Source organism: Protopterus annectens, chromosome 2.part2 (genome assembly GCF_019279795.1).
Source record: "Protopterus annectens isolate FY-2018-M chromosome 2.part2, PAN1.0, whole genome shotgun sequence".
Lineage (NCBI taxonomy): Eukaryota > Metazoa > Chordata > Ceratodontiformes > Protopteridae > Protopterus > Protopterus annectens.
Genome location: NC_056730.1, coordinates 60,374,385 through 60,394,529, shown reverse-complemented (window position 1 = coordinate 60,394,529; position 20,145 = coordinate 60,374,385). Strand labels below are relative to the sequence as shown.

Sequence of the window (20,145 nt, the reverse complement as noted above, 5' to 3'; positions counted from 1 at the left end):
ACTTATTTAGGACTGAAAAATATCACCCGGAGGGAAACAAAATAAAAATGTGATATTTTTATTGTATAAGTGACTGGTACAATTATTTAGTGTATTATTCTCATCTGAAGTCAGAGACTTTTGTTTAGTTGTTTTTTTCCAGTTTTGATTACTTCTGTAGACTGATGTTTTAAGTCAGGTTTTTGTTTAATATTTAGTTTGTTTACTCAGAATGTTTTATACCCATGGGGACTGGATCTCCGGTGAAATGTGCTAGAGATATATGCTGTCATTTTTTTGTTTTGTATTATAGGCCCCTAAGCACCTGCTGATCCCATAAATGCTGTGAGATGACATCATTCTTGAGTGCATATTTGCTAAGCATTTCCTTTAGTGTACTGTACTGCAACATTTCTTCCGTGTATGTATGGTTTCTGAAATCTTTCTCACATAAAACCTAGATTCTAGCAGTTAGGATTCCTGGTTTTCATCCATATGGCCCGGGTTCGACTTCTGGTATGGGAATGGGTTACATTTTGGGTCTGGAGGGTGGCCTAATGGTTAAAGTGTTTGCCTTACAAACACAAGGTGCAGGGTTTGAGTCTCGCAAGGGATAATTGGCTAGGCTTAAAATGGCTCGCAAGGGCAGGTAGCTTAGTACTAGTCTATGAACCTATGAACCTATTATCTCCACTTTCCTTGTCTGTCCCATGAATATTCCATTCTTACATGCATAGCAGTCTAAATGTATCATATAATGTATGTCCCTTCAGTGCATCCTTGAGCCGACAAGCTCCTTTCACAAGTGGATCCTAAGCACCTCCTCTGCTTTTAATGCTTGGACCTTGAGCAGCTATTCTCCCTTGCATGGTGTGTGTTCTGTCCCTCCTTTCACACATAAGTATCAAAATCCAACACTATCACTGGATGATGCTTAAGTAGCCCTCCTTTCATGCATTTCCCTTGCAGACATCTTCCATTCATCTTTGAGCAGTTTTATTTCCTGTCTGTTAAGGATGTACTATAGCAACACTTCTCTTGAACATCTTTTCTATGGAGGCATCTGAACACATGCTTCTTCAGCATGAAACCCTTAAGCACATCCTTTCTTATGTGGTTCTTGAGTGCCTCCAGTATCAGTACTTTGACCTTGAGTACTTCCTTTGACCACAGATGCTTCTGTGGCACATGTTCAATGTTTGACCATTGAGCAGGCATTGTTTCTTATACTTAGTGCAGGAAAGCAACTTTGTCTTACACATAGCATCTTTAAGCAAACCCTACTTCTACTCAGGGCCTTTAAGCCCATCCTACATCTACACACCCTCCATCCACAGATGGGCCCTTAAGCACATCCTTTTTCCACATATTATGTCATAATCAGACCCTCCTCCATCTACATTTGGATCCTTAAGCACATCCTCCAGCCACACAGGGCCCATCAGCACATTCTTCATTCACATACAGGTCTTAAATACTTCTTCCTTCCACACATATTCCTTAAAGGAAAGATCCTCCACTGTAAATAACTTCAACCCTGAGTTATTTTTCTTCCGTCTAATATTACCTCAATATTATTTAGTGCCCCAAACCCCCTCACTGCCTTATAATTTCTTCACTTCAATTCCTTCTCTGCCAGAAGTAATATATATTTTTTTTGCTTGTTTAAACTCAAAGCTCATATTATTTCAGAAAGGAGTCTCTCATCCTGTGTGGCTTGGGTTAGGCATACTCTTTTCCTGAACACCACCATCTTCCATGCATGCTCCATGGCTCTTCAATGCTGTACCATATGAAAGTTACTCAACAACAAGTACAGACACAGGGGATGAGCTTTAAGCCTCCATGATGCTTATTCAGCCTGCCTGCTAAAAGAAATGTGGACCAGCTTAGATACAACTCTTTGTAACAAGGTATTAGTGTAGGTGAAGTGTACAGCTCATATACCACAAACACCTCCTCATTTCTCATGCTCCTGGAAAAGCTCTCTTTTCCAAACAAGACTATGACCAATCACTCATAGCTTAGACACATGTATTTTACTTCTGCTGCTTCTGTGCATGGTTTGATGATTACCTTCTACACCTTCTCATATGGTCCTGAACTCCTCCTTTTTCCACAGTGGAGTAACTAAGGCAGGGTGAAAGGCATGGCTGTCATGGCTCCTAAAGTTGAACTCAACCCTACTGTATGGTTTCAGAATTGTTTAGATACCAGAAACCTTCCCACACTTTATAATTTTGTATAGTGATCCACTTGTAGCATTTTCTGTAACTTCAACTATTTTATAAAAAGTAGTGGTAGACTTGTATACAGAACTATTGATTTGTCATGCTTATGGATTATGGTTGTGAAGAAGGGTTAGTTTGCAGCAGTATAACAACTCCGGCTTAGCAATGCAACAGATGTGGGAAAATGTAATGTATCCAGGCATTTGTGTTTCAGTTTTAAAAAAGTCCCATACCACAAATTCAAGAACAGGTAACAGCACCTTCTTTAAAAAATTGGGCTTGTAAAATACTTTAGAACACGTTATCACATTAAAAAAAAAATCCTCTTCCTACTGGTGAGTAGCAGACCCAGTTCTTTAAAGTGCTGATTAACATCTCTTGGATTGGAGTGCTAGTTTTTATTCTACTGGGTGTGTGTGTGTGTGTGTGTGTGTGGGGGGGGGGGTGCCAGTGTTCATAGAATTACAAAATGACAATTGTACAGAAGCCTGCAGTTTAGCTGTTTTCTTTGGCTGGAGTTGTATAACTGCTGTGAGTAGTTTAAAACAAATCTTGAGAGAAATGTAGATGATGTAATTCAGGAAATAACGCAATCACTCTTACTAAAGAAGGCTGTATGTAAGATGCTTGTGACTCATAATGCTGCCATTGTATCCTAATAGAATATGTCTGGCATGACTCATACAAAGGGTACTTGAAAGGGATTCTGGGAAGGGGAAATGAAAGCACTGAAACAGGATTGCATAAATATTGCAGAGTCCATCTTGGTCATTTTGTGAAAAACATATTACATTCTTTAAGAAGCATTTACATTGATTTTTGAAGAATTACAATAGCTCAGAAAAAAAGATACAATGAAAAGCAAAAATCATCTCATGAGTTCCAAGATGTTTTATTTTAATTTTACTTGCATGAGTTATATATATTCCTATTTTTATCCTGTTTCACCGTTAATACATTTATTGGTTTATTTTCTGTAAACATCTATGTTACCTTTTTCTATGTTTTATGAAACTTAACAGTGGCAGTGAAAGGCCATTCCCATCAAGGATTCCAAAATTGCATGAAGTAGCAAAGAAAAAAGAAAGGCAGTGGTGCTTTGTTGTCTTTTCAGTTTAATGTTAAAGATACTTATTCCATTAAATTGTGTAAACATTAGCCAAGTAGTAGCTGACACAATTATAGGTGCAAATATATAACTTCCTGTTCTTTTCCAGTGTGCTGTTATTTATGTCAGCTATTAGAATTCATTCTTGTACCTTTTTTCAGAGTGGAAGCAAAGTGGCAATTACCACAACTCCATTTGAGAACACATCAATCAAAACAGGCCCTGCCAGGAGAAACAGCTATAGAAGTCGAATGGTTAGACGCAGCAAGAAACAAAGAAAAAAGAAACTCAGGAAAGGTAGGCTGCTTCATCTAGTACAGTTATAATCATTGTAAGTTGCCCAGTGTGCCGCGGTGGTGCAGCGGTTAGCATTGTCGCCTCACAACAAGAGGTTCTCCCATTCGATTCTCGGCTGGAGCACCTTCTGTGTGGAGTCTGCATGTCCTCCCCATGGTCGAGTGATGTCTAAAGACATGCAGGTAGGTGCGCCTTCTTTGAAGGTTGGGCGTCAGGCTGGCAACTCTGCACCGTGAAAATCCACTGCCAGTCACTAGTTTTATCGGAGTTCCTCTGTGGTGACCCCTAATCAGGAAAAGCTGAAAGACCTTTTTTTGTAAGTTACCCAATGAGCACAAACTATTGTCTTGATAAAACAAAGGTGTAATGCACACTAGTGCTACGTTTAGTTTGCACTACTGAAGTAATTTCCATTACCTAAAAATCCTTCTTTTGGGAATTTTCTGAAGGTAGACAATTACAGCAAGCAGAACAGGATGGTACTAGTCAGACATGATAATCCATTTATTTTCTGTTTCCTTCTCTATCCTTTTCAAGATGATGTCTCTATTGTTGAACATCAGATTCCACTAACTCTTCTCCTTATTTGCTGGTTCTTCCAGGCCTATCATAGTGCAGTCTACCAGATATGTTAACCTGTTAAATGTTTTAAACCTTACTCTGTTTTAATAACTTCCTCATTATCACCAACATTTGTCCATATGACAAAATGATTTGTAAATCCAGCAGTTTTCTTCCCCCTTCCCTTTAAACTGTATGAAACTATACATCTACATCTCTCTCTCTCTCTCTATATATATATATATATATATATATATATATATATATAGAACTATATTAAATCTATGTATTTTTATTTTTTTGTGTGTGTATCACTTTAATGATTACATCTTATAAGTAAGCTTCCTGTTTTTACCTAACATTAATTGTCCAAATCAAATTATGTATCAAAAGCTTAAGATCTTATGTCAAATTTTTCATGTTTCTAGTATTACAGTTAGTCTACCATCACCATTAAATCCATGTTTACCACTACAAAAGGTTTTGCATATTGAAGCATCAGTGTTCTAGCTACAACATATTAGTACATTCTAAAATAATAATCTAACCCCATTAATAATGTAATAGGTTTTATTTGTTTCTTAATTTCTAGTGCTAATAATCCATCTGTATCACCCACAGTCGTATCTAAAATATGAATATTTGCATTATTTACCAACAGCACTATCCCAGAACATACATTCTGACTAGAAGGCCCATATCAGATTACTACCCCATAATGTTTGAAGCTGTTTCCTTTGTAATAAGCACAACTACTTGACATTTAGTAATAAACAAGATCTGTATAACCTTGCTGGCACCCCTTTGATACACTATTCTATGCAGATCAATTTTAATACTATTAACACTTACTGCAAGAACATTAAAATTAGCCCTTTCCTTTTTATGTGTTTTTGAATATGTAGGTGACATATCTTTTAACTTACTTTTATGTCATTTAGCTCTGACTAATAGGCACTTTCCTTTCCTAGCACATCTCTTCACCAGAGTAATAAAAACATTGAGTTATTGTATTTATATCATCATTTCAACACTATCCATATGTGTTTAAAAACAGTAGTTAAAATATCGGTATCAAGAACTGTATTTGGCTGTTGTAATACAGCGCTGCTGTTTGTACCACTATCATAATCATCATCATCATCATCATCACACGTCACACTGAAGGATCTGTATTATTTTTATTAAGATAGTGAAATCAGACATGACCTTATTTGTTACACTTAGTGCATGACAGATTATTGTGACTAATGGTTTTTCTAACAGTCATTTGTTAAATGAGAAAAATCTCCACAATAAATACATGAATTAGTCTTACCTCAGTATCTTACAGCCCCCCCCCCCCCCGCCCCCACACACCGTGTCCTTATTGGGTTAATGTACATAATTATTTTCCACAACTTCTAAACTTCAAACATCCCATGTACCAGTTCAAATATTGTTTATTGTTTTGGTTTTACTGCACAGGCAACTGCGCATTTTTCTGAAAAATACTTTCACAAATCTTCTTTGCCTTAGAGCAAGGTATCTGATTAAAGTGAGAGATAAAAAGTATAAAAAATGGAAACAAAGTTGAACTACAAGTTTGAAAACTGAAATAACAAAATGAGCAAACAAATTAAGCATGGTGTGAGAAAAGATCAAGAAAATTTTGAGGAAAATGTATATAAAGATATTGAGCATAATAGGAAACCATTTTATAGGTACATAAGATGTGGAAGGAGTAAAAACATACTAATCAGTAAACTTCATGTAGATTCTAAAATTTATTCTCAAACAGAATAGTTAACAGATATATTGGCAAAATGTCATGCAAAACAGTTTGGCTCCACAAAAGAGGTGATAAATTGTCTTAGTGACATCCAGGTAACCTCAGATACTACAATCAAATTAGATTATATTTTAATAGAACTGTGCAAAAAGGATCCAAACAAAATACAGGGAGGAGAGAGAATTAGTAGTAATAACCCGAGAACACTTCAAGAAATTACAGTACCATTTTATCTGTTACTTAGTAGGTCATATTAATATGGAGAGATTCCTTAAGATTGGAGACATGCGCTCATTAAAACTGTCTTTAAATGAAAGGGGAATAGGACAAAAACAGAGTCATACAGACCCTTAATTCTACTTTCATGTTGTGCCAAATAATGGTGAAGGTAATATCGGATACCTTATTGTCAGAATTGCAAAGACTGAGACTTGAAACCATATATCAGCATGCATATATTGAAACTAGATCGATTACCACCTGTAACATGATGTTCTATAAAAACAAAATAACAACTTTGAATGAAAAATTGTTTTGTGATATAGTTTATATAGATTTAACTTTCTCATTTGACAGAGTCATACACAAAACACTGCTCAATAAATTAGTACAACTAGGTATTGATGTACACTTGATAAGATGAATAGCTGCATGGCTTACAAATAGGACATGACAAGTATCATACAGCAGTTGGACAGGCGTAATTCTTGGTTACAGTCACGTTGTCCCACAGTGCTCTGTCCTAGGTCCATACTTGTTTTATAATGCATCTTTCAGACACATCTTTTTCATCTGAGGTGTTCTACAGTCTGTATGCAGATGACTTGAAATTAGACACATTGATTACATGTGTTACAGATAGGGTATGTCTGCAAAACACTTGACTAAATTGACCATTTGGGCCCAGGAGAATAATATGCTGATAAATACATCAAAAAAAAAAAAGCATATCAGATTTGGGAGACATAAATTGCAAGCTGAATATTTAATACAGTACACCATGATTGAAACTGTAGATTCATTTAAGGATGTAGGTATATGGGTAGATCCAGCTTTGAGTTTTTCTTATGATATCAACCAACTGGCTAATAGTTATAGAACTAAAGATTTGTATAAACCAGGTAGGATTGCTGCTATTGCGTTGGGTGTGATTTTACTGAAAGAATCAGCAGCCTCTTGAATCAATTAATTCGGACATGTCCTTGTAGTATAGAGTGATTACTAGAGGCTACTGATCATAGTCATTTCACGGTTTTCAGTTTGGGAGATAAAGGAAACCAACCCTTTTTTGAACTCTGTCACTGGAGGAGCTGTTGGTGTGATTCGATCTTTCAGCATATCCCCTGGGATGAGAATCACAGATGAACAAAGATATAAACATGCAAAGTCAATCTACATGAGCAGGCCATATTTGTAACCGACTGTGAGGACAATGGGGAATATGAGTAGGGCTTTCTCAGGAGATTAGGTTATATGGTATTTTTTTATGTGATTCATTATTATTGTTTGGGGGAGAAACTTGTATTTATGCTTGTGAAATTGCTTCTTTTTGATGTTTATTCAGTTTTCTCACTCAGGTTTTTTCATGATTTTTGGATCCTGTCTTTCTGTTTCATCTTGGTGAACAAGTTTGAAATGTGAAGAATGGCGGCAGAATTACATATTACATACTGACATGTATACTGTGAGCTCTAAGTACATAATGACAGCGCATACTTTTTTTGAGCCAGAGCATGATATCAATCTACTTAAACAGGGGTGACCTCACAACCTGTAGTGGAAAAACCTTTGACATATCAGAATATTTGGTGTGTCCTTGTTCTGCTACATTGCTGAAATGGCGTGCTGCTCTTTTTCATCATATGCTTTAGCCCTGGGAACTCGCAATGAGTTGTAAATGCTAGAAGCAGAATGTAAATACTTATTTCATGTTATAAATTTTAACAAAATGTGGCTTATTACTTTTATACTTCAAAAGTGGGTGTATTGCATCCTGTGTTTTTATGTGCATAAACTGTTGGAATGCCTTCTGTAGCTTGAGTGACTTATTTTCTGTGCCGTTGTAGCTGCACTTGTAATAAATAAGTAGTACCTTTACCAATGGCATTAGGTTGCAGATCAATTCCTTATGAAGTTTATAGTTCACGTTGATGTACTAATGGTCAGGTTGCCAATGGATAAAGGAGAAGCTCATCAATCAGAACTTAACAGGTTGCACACAATTTGTCAACTGGTGTTTGTCAAAGGACATCACTGCTGGTGTTTCTTCTATTATAGTATCTGCCGCAATTCTTTTTTTTTATGTTTTCCTTTTTTTTCCACAGTTGCATAAACATTGAGTTGGTATACATATATAAGAGGTCTGAGGGGGTTTATCCACCTTCAGTGGGGCTTGTGCGACAAAATGTGTTTTTTTTTTTCTATCTGTCTGGCACTGTAAGTGGTTGTGTCCTTCCAGTAGTAGCATGGATGCTGCTTGTTAATCCTTAGTGGAACCTACCATAAAATAGTAACTTTAACGTGATGCCACATTGGCTGTTCACTGTATTAAAATACAGAAAAGTTATGTGCATCAGTGTTGTACACATTTTAAAACTGAATAGCTTTTCTTGTAAATGGGAGTAACAATTCCTTGTAATGGAACACTAAAATATTATATAGACACTGCAAATCTGTTTATAAGCACTTTGTTATATTCCTGTAGGAGAAGATCAATATTCAAAAAATTAGCAAAGCAGCCTTCTCCCCTTCTTCATACAAGCCGGAGTTTCTCCTCTCTGAACCGATCTTTGTCTTCTGGTGAAAGTCTTCCTGGTTCCCCTACGCACAGCCTTTCTCCTCGATCTCCAACACTTAGCTTCAGATCGTCGCCTGATTTCCAGTCAGGTGAGTTTTGCCCTGTGCATTTAATAATTTGGAGTTTTAGCCAGATACTTATTATTGTGGAGAATTCACAAATTTCTTGTGCTTAAATTTAATACTACATGCATCTTGAAGTGTTTTAAAGTGCTCACTTGTGTGCTAATGTGCTAGCATTGTACTATGAATGACTACACATTTTAATTTATTTGCTGATCTTTTGAAATGTAATTGTCTTTACTCATATCACTGTGGGATATTATGGCTTTTCTTTTAAGGTAAGAGTTCTGTAGTTCATTTTTTTCTTTGTAATTATATAAAAAAAATTGATTGAGATCAGTTATGTGCAAAAAAGGAATGATTTTTGATTTGCAATGTGCAACACCGTGTTAAGCAGTTTGCTTTCTGCTTCCTGTAATATCAAATGTGAAGTTGAGATTGCGCTAAAAGTACCTAGCAGTGTCAAGGAGCATTAACATGAAATGTTATACTTGCCCAAGTGAAACATTATTTGGCATAGTATTGTACAGACCATCATTAAGATAAATGTTTTATAGTTGCCTGCCCTTTTTTTTTCTCTCTTTTAGTTTTTGCTTAAGTATTTATGACTACAAGGCAATAGGTATTTAAGAATTTATGTTTCATTTGTTGTAAACAAGAGAGTCTGTCATATATGCTGCATGTTAAAAAGCACAGAAATCCGGTATATTGTGATAATATTCTTTCACATTCTGTAATCATTAAATGTTTCAGGCTTTGTTAGATGGTTCAGTTATATCACACCATGCCTTTTAACTGTCCAGGTGTTTGGCTCATTTCTTGGTCTGTTCCTCATAAAATTTGTGTTTTTTTGGCTAATCACTGGGATGATCTGAGGATTGAAATCACTAAATAATGACATAAATTTGAGTTTCAGACTTCAAATCCTTCAGAAAATGTATGTTAAAACAAAACCTGTTACTCTAGCAAGTTTCTAAGTTTATAAGACCAATATTTAATATATGTCCCTATTGTTGAGGCTTGCCCCCCCCCCCTAAAAACACATTTTATCGGGCTTTGTTCAGATTTCTGGCACTAAGAGGTTGAGAGGTATGTATCACACACTTTTACAAATTGCAAGGCAACTTGAATTTCATTTGAACAGGCTTTTCTCAACAAACAGTTAATAACAACAATGATACTTTTAAGTCAGTGAAGCAGGAGACACAAAGGGTGACATACAAGTTACAATCCATAAGGTTGTTTATTTAAAGTGAAACCGAACATTTCCGTCATGTATTCTCTTTCAGCATTTGCAGTGTTTAGCCAGCAGACGGTATCCTGGTGGCAGATTTGTATATATCATGTGAGGACACCCCACAGCCTATCCAGACATTTAATTACTTTAGAGACCAGACGTTCTGCTGAAAAAAGGAAAGGTCTGTCCTCTCTTTCCCTTATTATACCCATAAGCTAATGAGGCATTTTTTGATGAAGATAGAAATACTAAATATTTTTCATATTTTAATACAATATGTTGTAAAGAAGCAGAATCCATTTCCTATTACCTCCTCAGAAAAGTACCTCTGATTGACAAGTACAAAGCCTTTGTTTAATAATTTAGTTCATACCACAGTGACTAGCTCTGAGCTATACCACTGATTTAACTTGCCCAAAATTTCAGAAAATTAAAAAAAACTATTCAAACGTTTTTGGAGGAAAATAGATTGATTGGTCTAATCATCAGAATCAGAGAAGATCAAAAGTCCAGGGTTCTGTTCTGACTTCTTAATGTCTCTGTGAGGTTTGGTATGTTCTTCCCATATCTGCATGGATTTTCTCCAGGCATTCCAGTTTTCTCCCTCCTTACAGAAACAAACTGGTTGATTGACTACTCTAAATTGTCCACATATGTGTTATTTACCAATGCCCTTGTGACTATATTCATGACTGATAGTGATCCAGATAAACAAACAAGCTGATCAATAAATACATAATTATTTAATGCCCAGTATTCTTCTAAGGAAAAACTAATTCAGGTGTTCCTTGTCTTTCCTTTTTGATTTGGAGAGCCAGACCTTTATTAGACTGCAGTCTGTTTTGGAGGCATTCTTTTTAAGTCTGAGGCACGTTTGCCAGAATATTTATTGGAGGACATGATGATGTTAGGGATTCAGTAACTTTTACTGCATTCAGACTTTTTGAGGAAAGTAGCCTCAAGGTTAACCGTGGGTTACCAGATACCAAACTGGTGATTGATTGTTGCCCATCAGGGGGACCTTGCCAATTTAATTCTCCATACTTTAACTTTGATATAATTCTCTCATCACATAAGTGCAGAAACTGCAGATAGAACTAGTTATCAGTAATTTATTAACATCTCCCTTCTGCTTTTGTTTTGTAACCATGTTGTGATTTGCACTGATGGATTAAAAGGTCCATGTGCATGTCTTAGCCCAAATGCTGAGTGCTGTAGTGTATAGTGTTTACTGGCATCTTTAATGGCACTACTGAGAAAAATGTTGCTGACAACCTAGATCCAGAAATGCTTTTCTATGGCCAGATCATCACAGAAGGCCTACATGCAGGACAGTTAAACATTCTACAGTTTCTCTCAAAAGATCTGTATCATAATACTTTGGCTGTAAGATGATGCAGACTGTTACTTTTACTGATATCCAGAGGAGCAGAGAAATTTTTACTTTTGTTGTACTCAGGCCTCCCCTCCATCAGTATCATTCTGCCAAAGCTACTGCTATTAAAAGATGTCCTTAAGTAAATTTGGTTACTTCATCTGTACTTTATTCAGGTCTCCAAGAGAGCAGAAGTAAATGTCTTATGTCCACATAGCCTGCCTCCATATTATCTGCTGCCATGGCAGGACATGTTTATACAGAGTTCCCAAAAGACAGGAGTATCTTGTTATCTGATAAAAAAAGTAGGCTGAACTGCACATTCTAGATGGTACAGTGGCAGCCATCACAGGGATGCTGGGTACTGAGCAGCTTTTATTTTTTTTTTATGTCGTAGACTGGGACCTTCAAATGCCAGATTGAGTGGCAGATACTTGCTTGCTTCCAAATGTACATTATTTTTATTTAAACATTTGCTGACTAAGTAAATTGAGTGATCTGTAGAGTTTTTTGAGCCATGACTTGGCCACTAGGGCAAGGTCTGATGAATTTATAAGGACATTTGGGGCTAATCAGTCAAGCAATACATTTTTGGAAGATGGGAGAAAAACAGACTATTCAGAGAAAATTCATTCAGACAGGGAAAGAAAATACAGATGCCACACATCCACTGGCCTGCAGTCAAAATTGAACCACGGACCTTGGAACTTTGAGGCAGAGAGCTCATAAATGAGCCACCATGCTGCCCTTATGTAAATTTTGCTAGAACAGCTGCTAGCATTTACATTAATCACATTACCTGCAACTTTCTGATCCCTGCTGTTCTTCACAAGGTTAACAAATGTTTGCCCACATCAGCCATGGAATGTAGACATTTATTTGCTTTGTATTTGACTCAGCAAGAAGCTGTTCACACCCAAGTAGTTATTAGGTGATCGTGCAAGCTGTTGCCCTGCGACTGTGCTTTCTAGTTACCTAGAAATGTATCCTTTTTATCTGTAGGTATAATTGCCATCATGGATGCCAGGATTTTAAATGTCAATATCATTCATGCTATGCTATAGCAAGAGGGGCTCTGCTTCCTGCAGGATAACCAGCCAGCTACAGAGGGAAGTAATAAGGCAGAGGAGAATCGAGCAATGGAATGGCAAGCCACATACTTCAGTGAGACAGTTTATCACTTTTGGTGGCACTATATGCAATCAGCTGAGTCTTTGACTGGCGGAACTCATCTTATTTTCATGTAGCCTGAATTACTTTATATGAGGAAAGTTACCTGCATGAACTGCACATAAAATAAATCTCAATTGCTTATTGGAGACTTGCTGTGTACAATCAGTCCTTCTTCAGACACTTCTTCCAATAGTCCAGGTTCATTTAAAACTCTCCCCTTTAAAGTGTTTCAGGAGACATTGTTTTATGGGACAGGGCTTCATGGTGCTCCATTATAAAGAGGAATACCATTCATGCACCATGTACTTTTTCAACCGTACTTTGAGTTCACGATCAGTACTTTGTGGGGAACAGCAAAAGTGTTTTTATCAGCTTTAACAAAGTGTCAAAACCTAAATGACCAAAAGGCTTCGCCATTCCTAATGACACTGATTGAAATAAAATGTTGTTAAATACGTGAGAGAAGTGACTTACACCAAAGGGGACTTGCACTAGATGTCCTTATGGTCTAAAGCACTTTCTTTCCTATGTTCCAAATCAAGGATTACCTTAAAAGTCTATACTCAATTAATTCCTGTTTGTCCTCAATGCCTAGCTTTTTACTACACTTATACGCAATGCTAGAGATATATTTTTCTCTTTTTTTCTTTTGAAATTGTTTTTGAAATGAAGATTATGCAAGTCAGTCATGTTTATGAAACAGCTTTTAAATCTTTGCACTAGATTATAATACCCAACTATCTAATGTAAAAAGGTTTCAGCAACTAAGTTGTTAAATGTTATCGCATACTTATCAGAAACTCCAACCCCTCCAAAATATCTTGGAATTTGTTAACATCATATCCTGGAGGGTTGAAATCCTGATTATGACTGTTGGCAGGGCTACTCTAGGGATTGGACAAGGGACTTGAGTAGCCAAAGCTAGCTCACCCATCATGTGGAGAGAGAGGTAACTCATCCTACCATTTTAGTCACCCAGTGTGGTTAGGTGATAAGTCATAGAAAAATCATGACAGGTTTGTCCTGATCCATTGTTTTGAGCACCTCTGAGTCAGGCAGAGAGTGGCATGTGTGGGAGTATGTGTCCCTCTCCAAACAGGTAAATGCTGCTGGCTTTGCAAGCTGCCCAATGCTTACAAAGTGGAGGGGACTACTACAGGACTGACATCTGGCCCACTACCAAATGCCCAACTCTCTCCTTCCAGGGAGACAAATGCACAGATAAGGCTACCTGGATGGGAATAAATAGACCTCTCTATCCTGGAGAGGACGTGTGCTAATGAGGCATAAAATGACCACTCAGGATTTTATACTGATCTTTCTCCATTCTTTGATATAGTCCTTCCTTATCGATAAGGTACTAGGTTGGAGTATTGTCATTTAAAACACTGTCCATCTGTTGATAACACACTAGGCTGTGTGCCACCTAGCTTACTTCCTTTAGCAGTGTCGTTTACAAGTAGTTCATAGTAAACAAAAGCTTCAACCTAATGTCATCAATATCTGTGGCACTTGGCAGGTCTGTCTCCCTATATTGCAGTAAAGCTTATAATACCTACTTAAAAAAGCATTTATTGTAGTGTAGATTTGTCTGTGATCAGTGCATTAAGCTAATCTTTAACCTGAGAAAAAATGTTATTGCTCACTTCCCCAACATGTTTGTCTTTTTAATTTTAAATAAACTTCAGACATACCATTTAGATAGTGATTCCATTACTGCTTTTATTTTTAAATAGCATTGCAGGTGCCTCTACATGGCTAGAGAAATGGTTTCCTTCAAGTGATTGGCCGCATATGCCAATGGATTTCTCTAAGTAGTCAAAACCGTCACAAAATTTACGTACGTGTAGGAATGTAACCATACGTACATAGTGTGGCCCTTGAATTGTAAGGGTTATTGGTCTTATTTTGCTATGGCTTGTGATTTATAATATTTCAGTTATACTTATCCTGTAATTGGTCTTGTTTATATCCTTTTACATTTGCTTTATGCACGTCCTAATGTCTGATTACTATTGCCAGCATTATATAGTTCTGCTTTTCTTTTATTCTCTTTTTGTATGTATTTTGATTTGCTCATCATATTGAAACCGCCATTACTCCAGCTGATGCACTTCCTCTGCAGTTTTTGTCGTGGAAGAAGCACTTTCTTGTAACCATAGCATTAACAAGAAGGTTTACGGCACTTCCAATATTGTGCATTGTCTTAATATATTTCTTCTTCATAAGAAGACACTAGTTTTGTGCAAAGACACTTCTCTTATGCTAAGTGACACCAGTGAAATTACTTTATATCAGCCCATTAACCTATCTGTATTCTTTCTGTGCCTGTTTGGATGGGGGTGGAAATATGCTCTGCCTTATCTGAATGTACGTAGGCCAATCAGATTTTATTTGGAAAAATTAAAATCAGTTCATAAAGATGCTTTTGTGTCTCATGCTACTAACATGTTGGGTATAAAACTAACAGTTGTGCTGTCTAGCTAGCTTTCAGACTGCACCAAGTTCTGTTACTTAAAATATGTAAAAAAGACAGTGATGCCTGCAGCTTATTCCTTTATAGCAGTGGCTACCTTGCAAGTATTTTTCGATCCATGTATTAAAGTGGTGCATGTATGATTGCCATTTGCACTGATCTGCATACGTTCAGAAGGCACTGTATGCTGGAAATAATGTCAAGGTGTAGGCCCTCCTTTGGGGCCACAGTGATAACAGTGATCCTTTCATTATATCATCTAGCAGGCTGAGATAATACCCATATCCAAAAGTTTACTGAAATTGATGAACTGGACCACAGCAGTCACAAATTATGTACCTGCCATAAGGCTAGATTATCAAGGTCTTTGGTCTGTTCACATCAACTAACTCCCTCCTTTCCTAACCAAGGTGTTTGTGTTTGCCGTTACTTTTTGTGATGCACTATTGATTGGCACTCTAGATCCGCAGAAGAGGGACAGAGAGTGGTGCATTATAAGTAAATGAAGGAATTTTACACTGGACATGTGCTAAGCTAACTGGATCTTGTTGCACTCAGTTCTAAAGGTTATTGCAGTGAACAGGCCTGTCATTATGTTAAGTACCTTTCATTTCTGTCACAAATAGTTCATTCACTTACCTCAGTTTTCCCTTGACAAAACATAATCCATGGAAAGCACTGATAAAGGAGAATGTACGAAAATCTTTGTTATGCAGCCTGACTAAAACTCAAATGAAGGGTGATTTGTTTTTGCCAAAGGTAGAGGCTACAAGAAGAGTTCTAAAAGGAATACATTTGCTTAGCCAAGAAACTGCATTTTCCATTTCTGTAGTCCAGTCAACAGACCACATTCTGGGTCTATCAAGTCTCACGCCACTAAAGATAGTATAGCTTCAGCTAAATGATTCAGAGGCTTCGGTCTGTAGGATACCTTGCAAGTATTTTTCGATCCATGTATTAAAGTGGTGCATGTATGATTGCCATTTGCACTGATCTGCATACGTTCAGAAGGCACTGTATGCAGAACCCACGCTGCTGAAACCCTTACAAATGCCTTCTACGAGCACCTCCAGGAATGTATGGATCAAGCAATCCCTAATAAAATCAAGACCTTTTCCACCAAAGGCAGGCGCCCGGTCTGGTGGACTCCAGCCATAAACAAACTCTACAACAAGAGGAGAAAGCTACTACATGACAGAGCAAAATCCCTAAATGGGAAGGCATCTCTGATCAATACTAGCAAAAAACTACGATCACTCATAAAATCATCCAAGGCCAACTTTGAGAGAAAAATCGCTAATGACACAAAAGACAATCATAAAGCCTTCTTTAGCTATGTTAGAAACCTGGGTGGAAACTCCCAGATATGCTCAGAATTAGTCCAAAATGATAAAAAAATCACTGAACCCACAGACATTGCCAACATACTGGCAGACAGGTTCAGTGCAAATTTCTCCCCTCCCTCCCCCCCCCAAAGGAGAAATATCTATCCCACCAGAGTCTAGCCTCCCAAACATCTCAGATGCCCAGGTGAGAGCTGCTCTCTCTAAAGCAAAAAACACAGCATCAATGGGACCGGACGGTGTCCCCAGCTGTGTGCTACATGAACTCTATGAGGAACTAAACCCACACATAAGGCTGCTGTTTAATCTTAGCCTTACTACAGGATACGTACCCAAAGAATGGCGTACGGCAACTGTGGTCCCACTCCACAAAGGCGGTGCTTCTACGGACCCTGGAAATTACCACCCCATAAGCTTGACGAGCCTTGTCTGCAAAGCTATGGAGAGGATCATAATGGAACTCATAAATAAAGACATTGGGGACCTACAGACACTGGATCCTACCCAATTTGGCTTTATCAAGGGCAGATCCTGCCTCTTGAACTTGCTCGACTTTTTGAAACAGTCACTAAGGCCATTGATGAGGGTAAGGCAGTTCACACAGCCTACCTTGACCTAGCAAAAGCATTCGACACAATACCCCACTCGGGCATCATAGAAAAGCTCACCAGCTTAGATGTAAACCCATATGTCACAAGATGGGTTGCAAACTGGCTCAAGGACAGAACACACAGGGTTAGAGTTGCTGGTGCCATGTCAGACTCTAAGCCAGTCACTGCCGGTGTCCCACAGGGCTCAGTCCTGGGCCCCCTCTTGTTCGGCATTTATTTTTCTGAAGTGCAGGCAAACATAGGGGATTGTGGCTGACAAAATTTGCAGATGACTGCAAACTGGGCACCATAATTGACACTCCATCAGACACAGACATCCTCCAGAAAGGTCTCATAGAAATGGATAACTGGTGCCAGAGCCATGGCCTTAAGCTAAATGCCAAAAAATGTATAGTCATACCCTTTGGGAAAAACAAGGTAACCCCTAATTACCACATAGGTGGTAATCCATTAAACACGGAAGAAGTTATCAGGGTCCTGGGGACCCAAGTTGACAGCAACCTCTCTTTTGACACTCACATTGCCAAAGTGGTTAGGAAGACCTTCTACATTGCCCACCTGATCATGAAGGGATTCACATCCAGATCAGGAGAGGTCATTGTACCCCTGTACTCTTCACTTATCAGACCAATGATTGAGTACAACGCCCCATTGAATGTACCTTACCCGACACCTGCAGCAGTTGGAAAGACCCCAAAAGTTCCTCACCAAAGGATAAAGGGGCTCAAACATATGTCATCACGATGCCCGACTGAAGAAACTCCTCCTCTATTCAGTCGCATACTGTCTGCTCAGAGGCGATCTGTGCCTCGCAGACAGGGCCTTGTCCACCCCTGAATTAATGGACATGCTCCACCTCAAAAATCCAAATCCTCCAGAGCCACGAGAGCAAGAGACTTAAACCTCAACACGGATATAAATGGGGCGGGCTGGAGGGACAGATTCATCACCCAGAGACTCCCTACACTATGGAACAGAATCCCAGTCCATGTGAGGCAGAGCCCCTCACTGACTCTGTTCAAGAGAAATCTTGACGAGTGGATGGGAGATCGTAGGTTTACCCCGGGAATCATCTCTGTATCACTGCTGGACAGAGGCACAGCAAACTAATGGGTATAGTATTCTCATCCTAAGGGGTGGTGAAAGCCACACACACTCTGGCTAGGCTTATAAATGCCCTAGGGCAGATAGCCTAGTATGAACCTATGAACCTATGAACCTATGTCTGCATCTTGAGTTCTGCTTTTGCTTAAAAGCATAACATAGCTGTAGTTTCAAAAAGGAAGAGTGGACTCTGATAAGTCAGGCCTGATATGTCTGATGTAGTTATGGTAGAAGGGGTAATAGAGGATCACCTTCCACCCCAGAATATTGCATCTGAATTATCCTTTCACTAAAGGTATAGTTTGTAGGTTAAGACAGTCTACAAACAAAGTTGGCTAGTTGGATAAGCTGTATCAGAACTGCAGATTTTCAAATTCTGCTCCATTTGCAGGTGTCATGTCTGTCCTTTGTCCACTGGTGACCCATCCCGTATGAATGATTGATGCCTCTTTATGGTTACCATTTTCTCCTTTCAATAACTTTCTGGTCTACATATGTGAGCTGGGAAAGACCTGCAGAAAAGAAGGATACCCCTCCTCTATTATGGACTTCATTTTGTTGGTAACTCTAGTTGATCCAAGGGCTTATCATCTCTCTAAGAAAACTGCCTTTTGAATCAAAGGTAAAAATAAACCTGGGGAAGTGAAGAGATTTCACTGAAAAAGTAATCTTATTACTGGGCATGCTGTGAAGATCTGAAATTATGGCAGATAGCTAAATAGCTAACCTCTTCCAAGAAAGACTAGTGGATCCTTTCATTATCAGAAAATGTTGCAAAGGCAAGTTGTAGGAGTTCATTCATGCCAGTAAAAAATGAAAGGAAAGATGGATAGATGAGTGATGGCACAGCTGAAACGGGATTCCTTCTTTCTGCCACTGTACTGTCCTGTCCTCTGTGTGCACCTGCATCTGTCAGAGACCCTCAGCTTAGGTCAGGATGAACAGTGAAGCCTTCTGAATCCTTGGCATTGTGCTATGTAGGGATCAGTGTCAGCCAAAGCAAGTGCGTTTTACTTTAACAAGGTGGCTTCACTGTGCTGAATGTGAGACAGGTGTGCCACTTTACAAAGCAGACTTTTTTTGTCTGAGTCAGCATCTTGATGGGAAAAGAGTGCAGTTTACTTTGCTTAAATGCACTGCAGAAAGTCAAGACTGTCAAAAACTGAATGAACTCCTTCAAACTTGAGTTTAAATTCTAGACTCAGAACTTCTTTAGAATGAACAAGCAATAAGAACATTTGTATCATTGAGGCTGAATTCAGTTGGTTATTAACTGTGTTAGAGAATGAGCTTACTGTACATCACTACCCTGATTGGAGAATGAGCTTACTGTACATCAGTACCATGATTGGAGAATGAGCTTACTGTACATCAGTACCCTGATTGGAGAATGAGCTTACTGTACATCAGTACCCTGATTGGAGAATGAGCTTACTGTACATCAGTACCCTGATTGGAGAATGAGCTTACTGTACATCACTACCCTGATTGGAGAATGAGCTTACTGTACATCAGTACCCTGATTGGAGAATGAGCTTACTGTACATCAGTACCCTGATTGGAGAATGAGCTTACTGTACATCAGTACCCTGACTGGAGAATGAGCTTACTGTACATCAGTACCCTGACTGGAGAATGAGCTTACTGTACATCAGTACCCTGATTGGAGAATGAGCTTACTGTATATCAGTACCCTGATTGGAGAATGAGTGTTCTCCAGCAGGGTATTAATGTACAAGTAATGCCCTGTGAAAAACGAGTTTGCCACTTCACAGCAGCTTAAAAAGCCACTGTAGAACTCGGACTGAGAAAAACAGAATGGCTGCCATTATTTTACACTCTCTAAGCAGTGCTTTTGCTATTTAGTGAGTGTAAAATAAAATAAAATAATAAAATGTGTGTGTGTGTTTGTGTGTGAAAGTGTATGCATGTATGAGTGTGTGAGAGAGATCAGTTGAGCTACTACTTTACACTCACTAAGCAGCACTTCTGCTGTTTAGTAAGTGTAAAATAAAAAGCG

At 38.3% G+C, this 20,145-nt stretch overlaps 1 protein-coding gene across 1 annotated transcript in view; it reads left to right on the top strand.

Moving 5' to 3' along the window:
• LOC122795920 (microtubule-associated serine/threonine-protein kinase 4-like) overlaps positions 1 to 20,145 on the top strand; it is an 809,687-nt gene that overhangs the window by 784,852 nt on the left and 4,690 nt on the right. The window contains exons 24-25 of the mRNA XM_044064403.1: positions 3,480 to 3,619; positions 8,655 to 8,833. Of these exons, the coding sequence (XP_043920338.1) occupies positions 3,480 to 3,619; positions 8,655 to 8,833 (319 nt within the window). The remainder of the gene's footprint in view (positions 1 to 3,479; positions 3,620 to 8,654; positions 8,834 to 20,145) is intronic.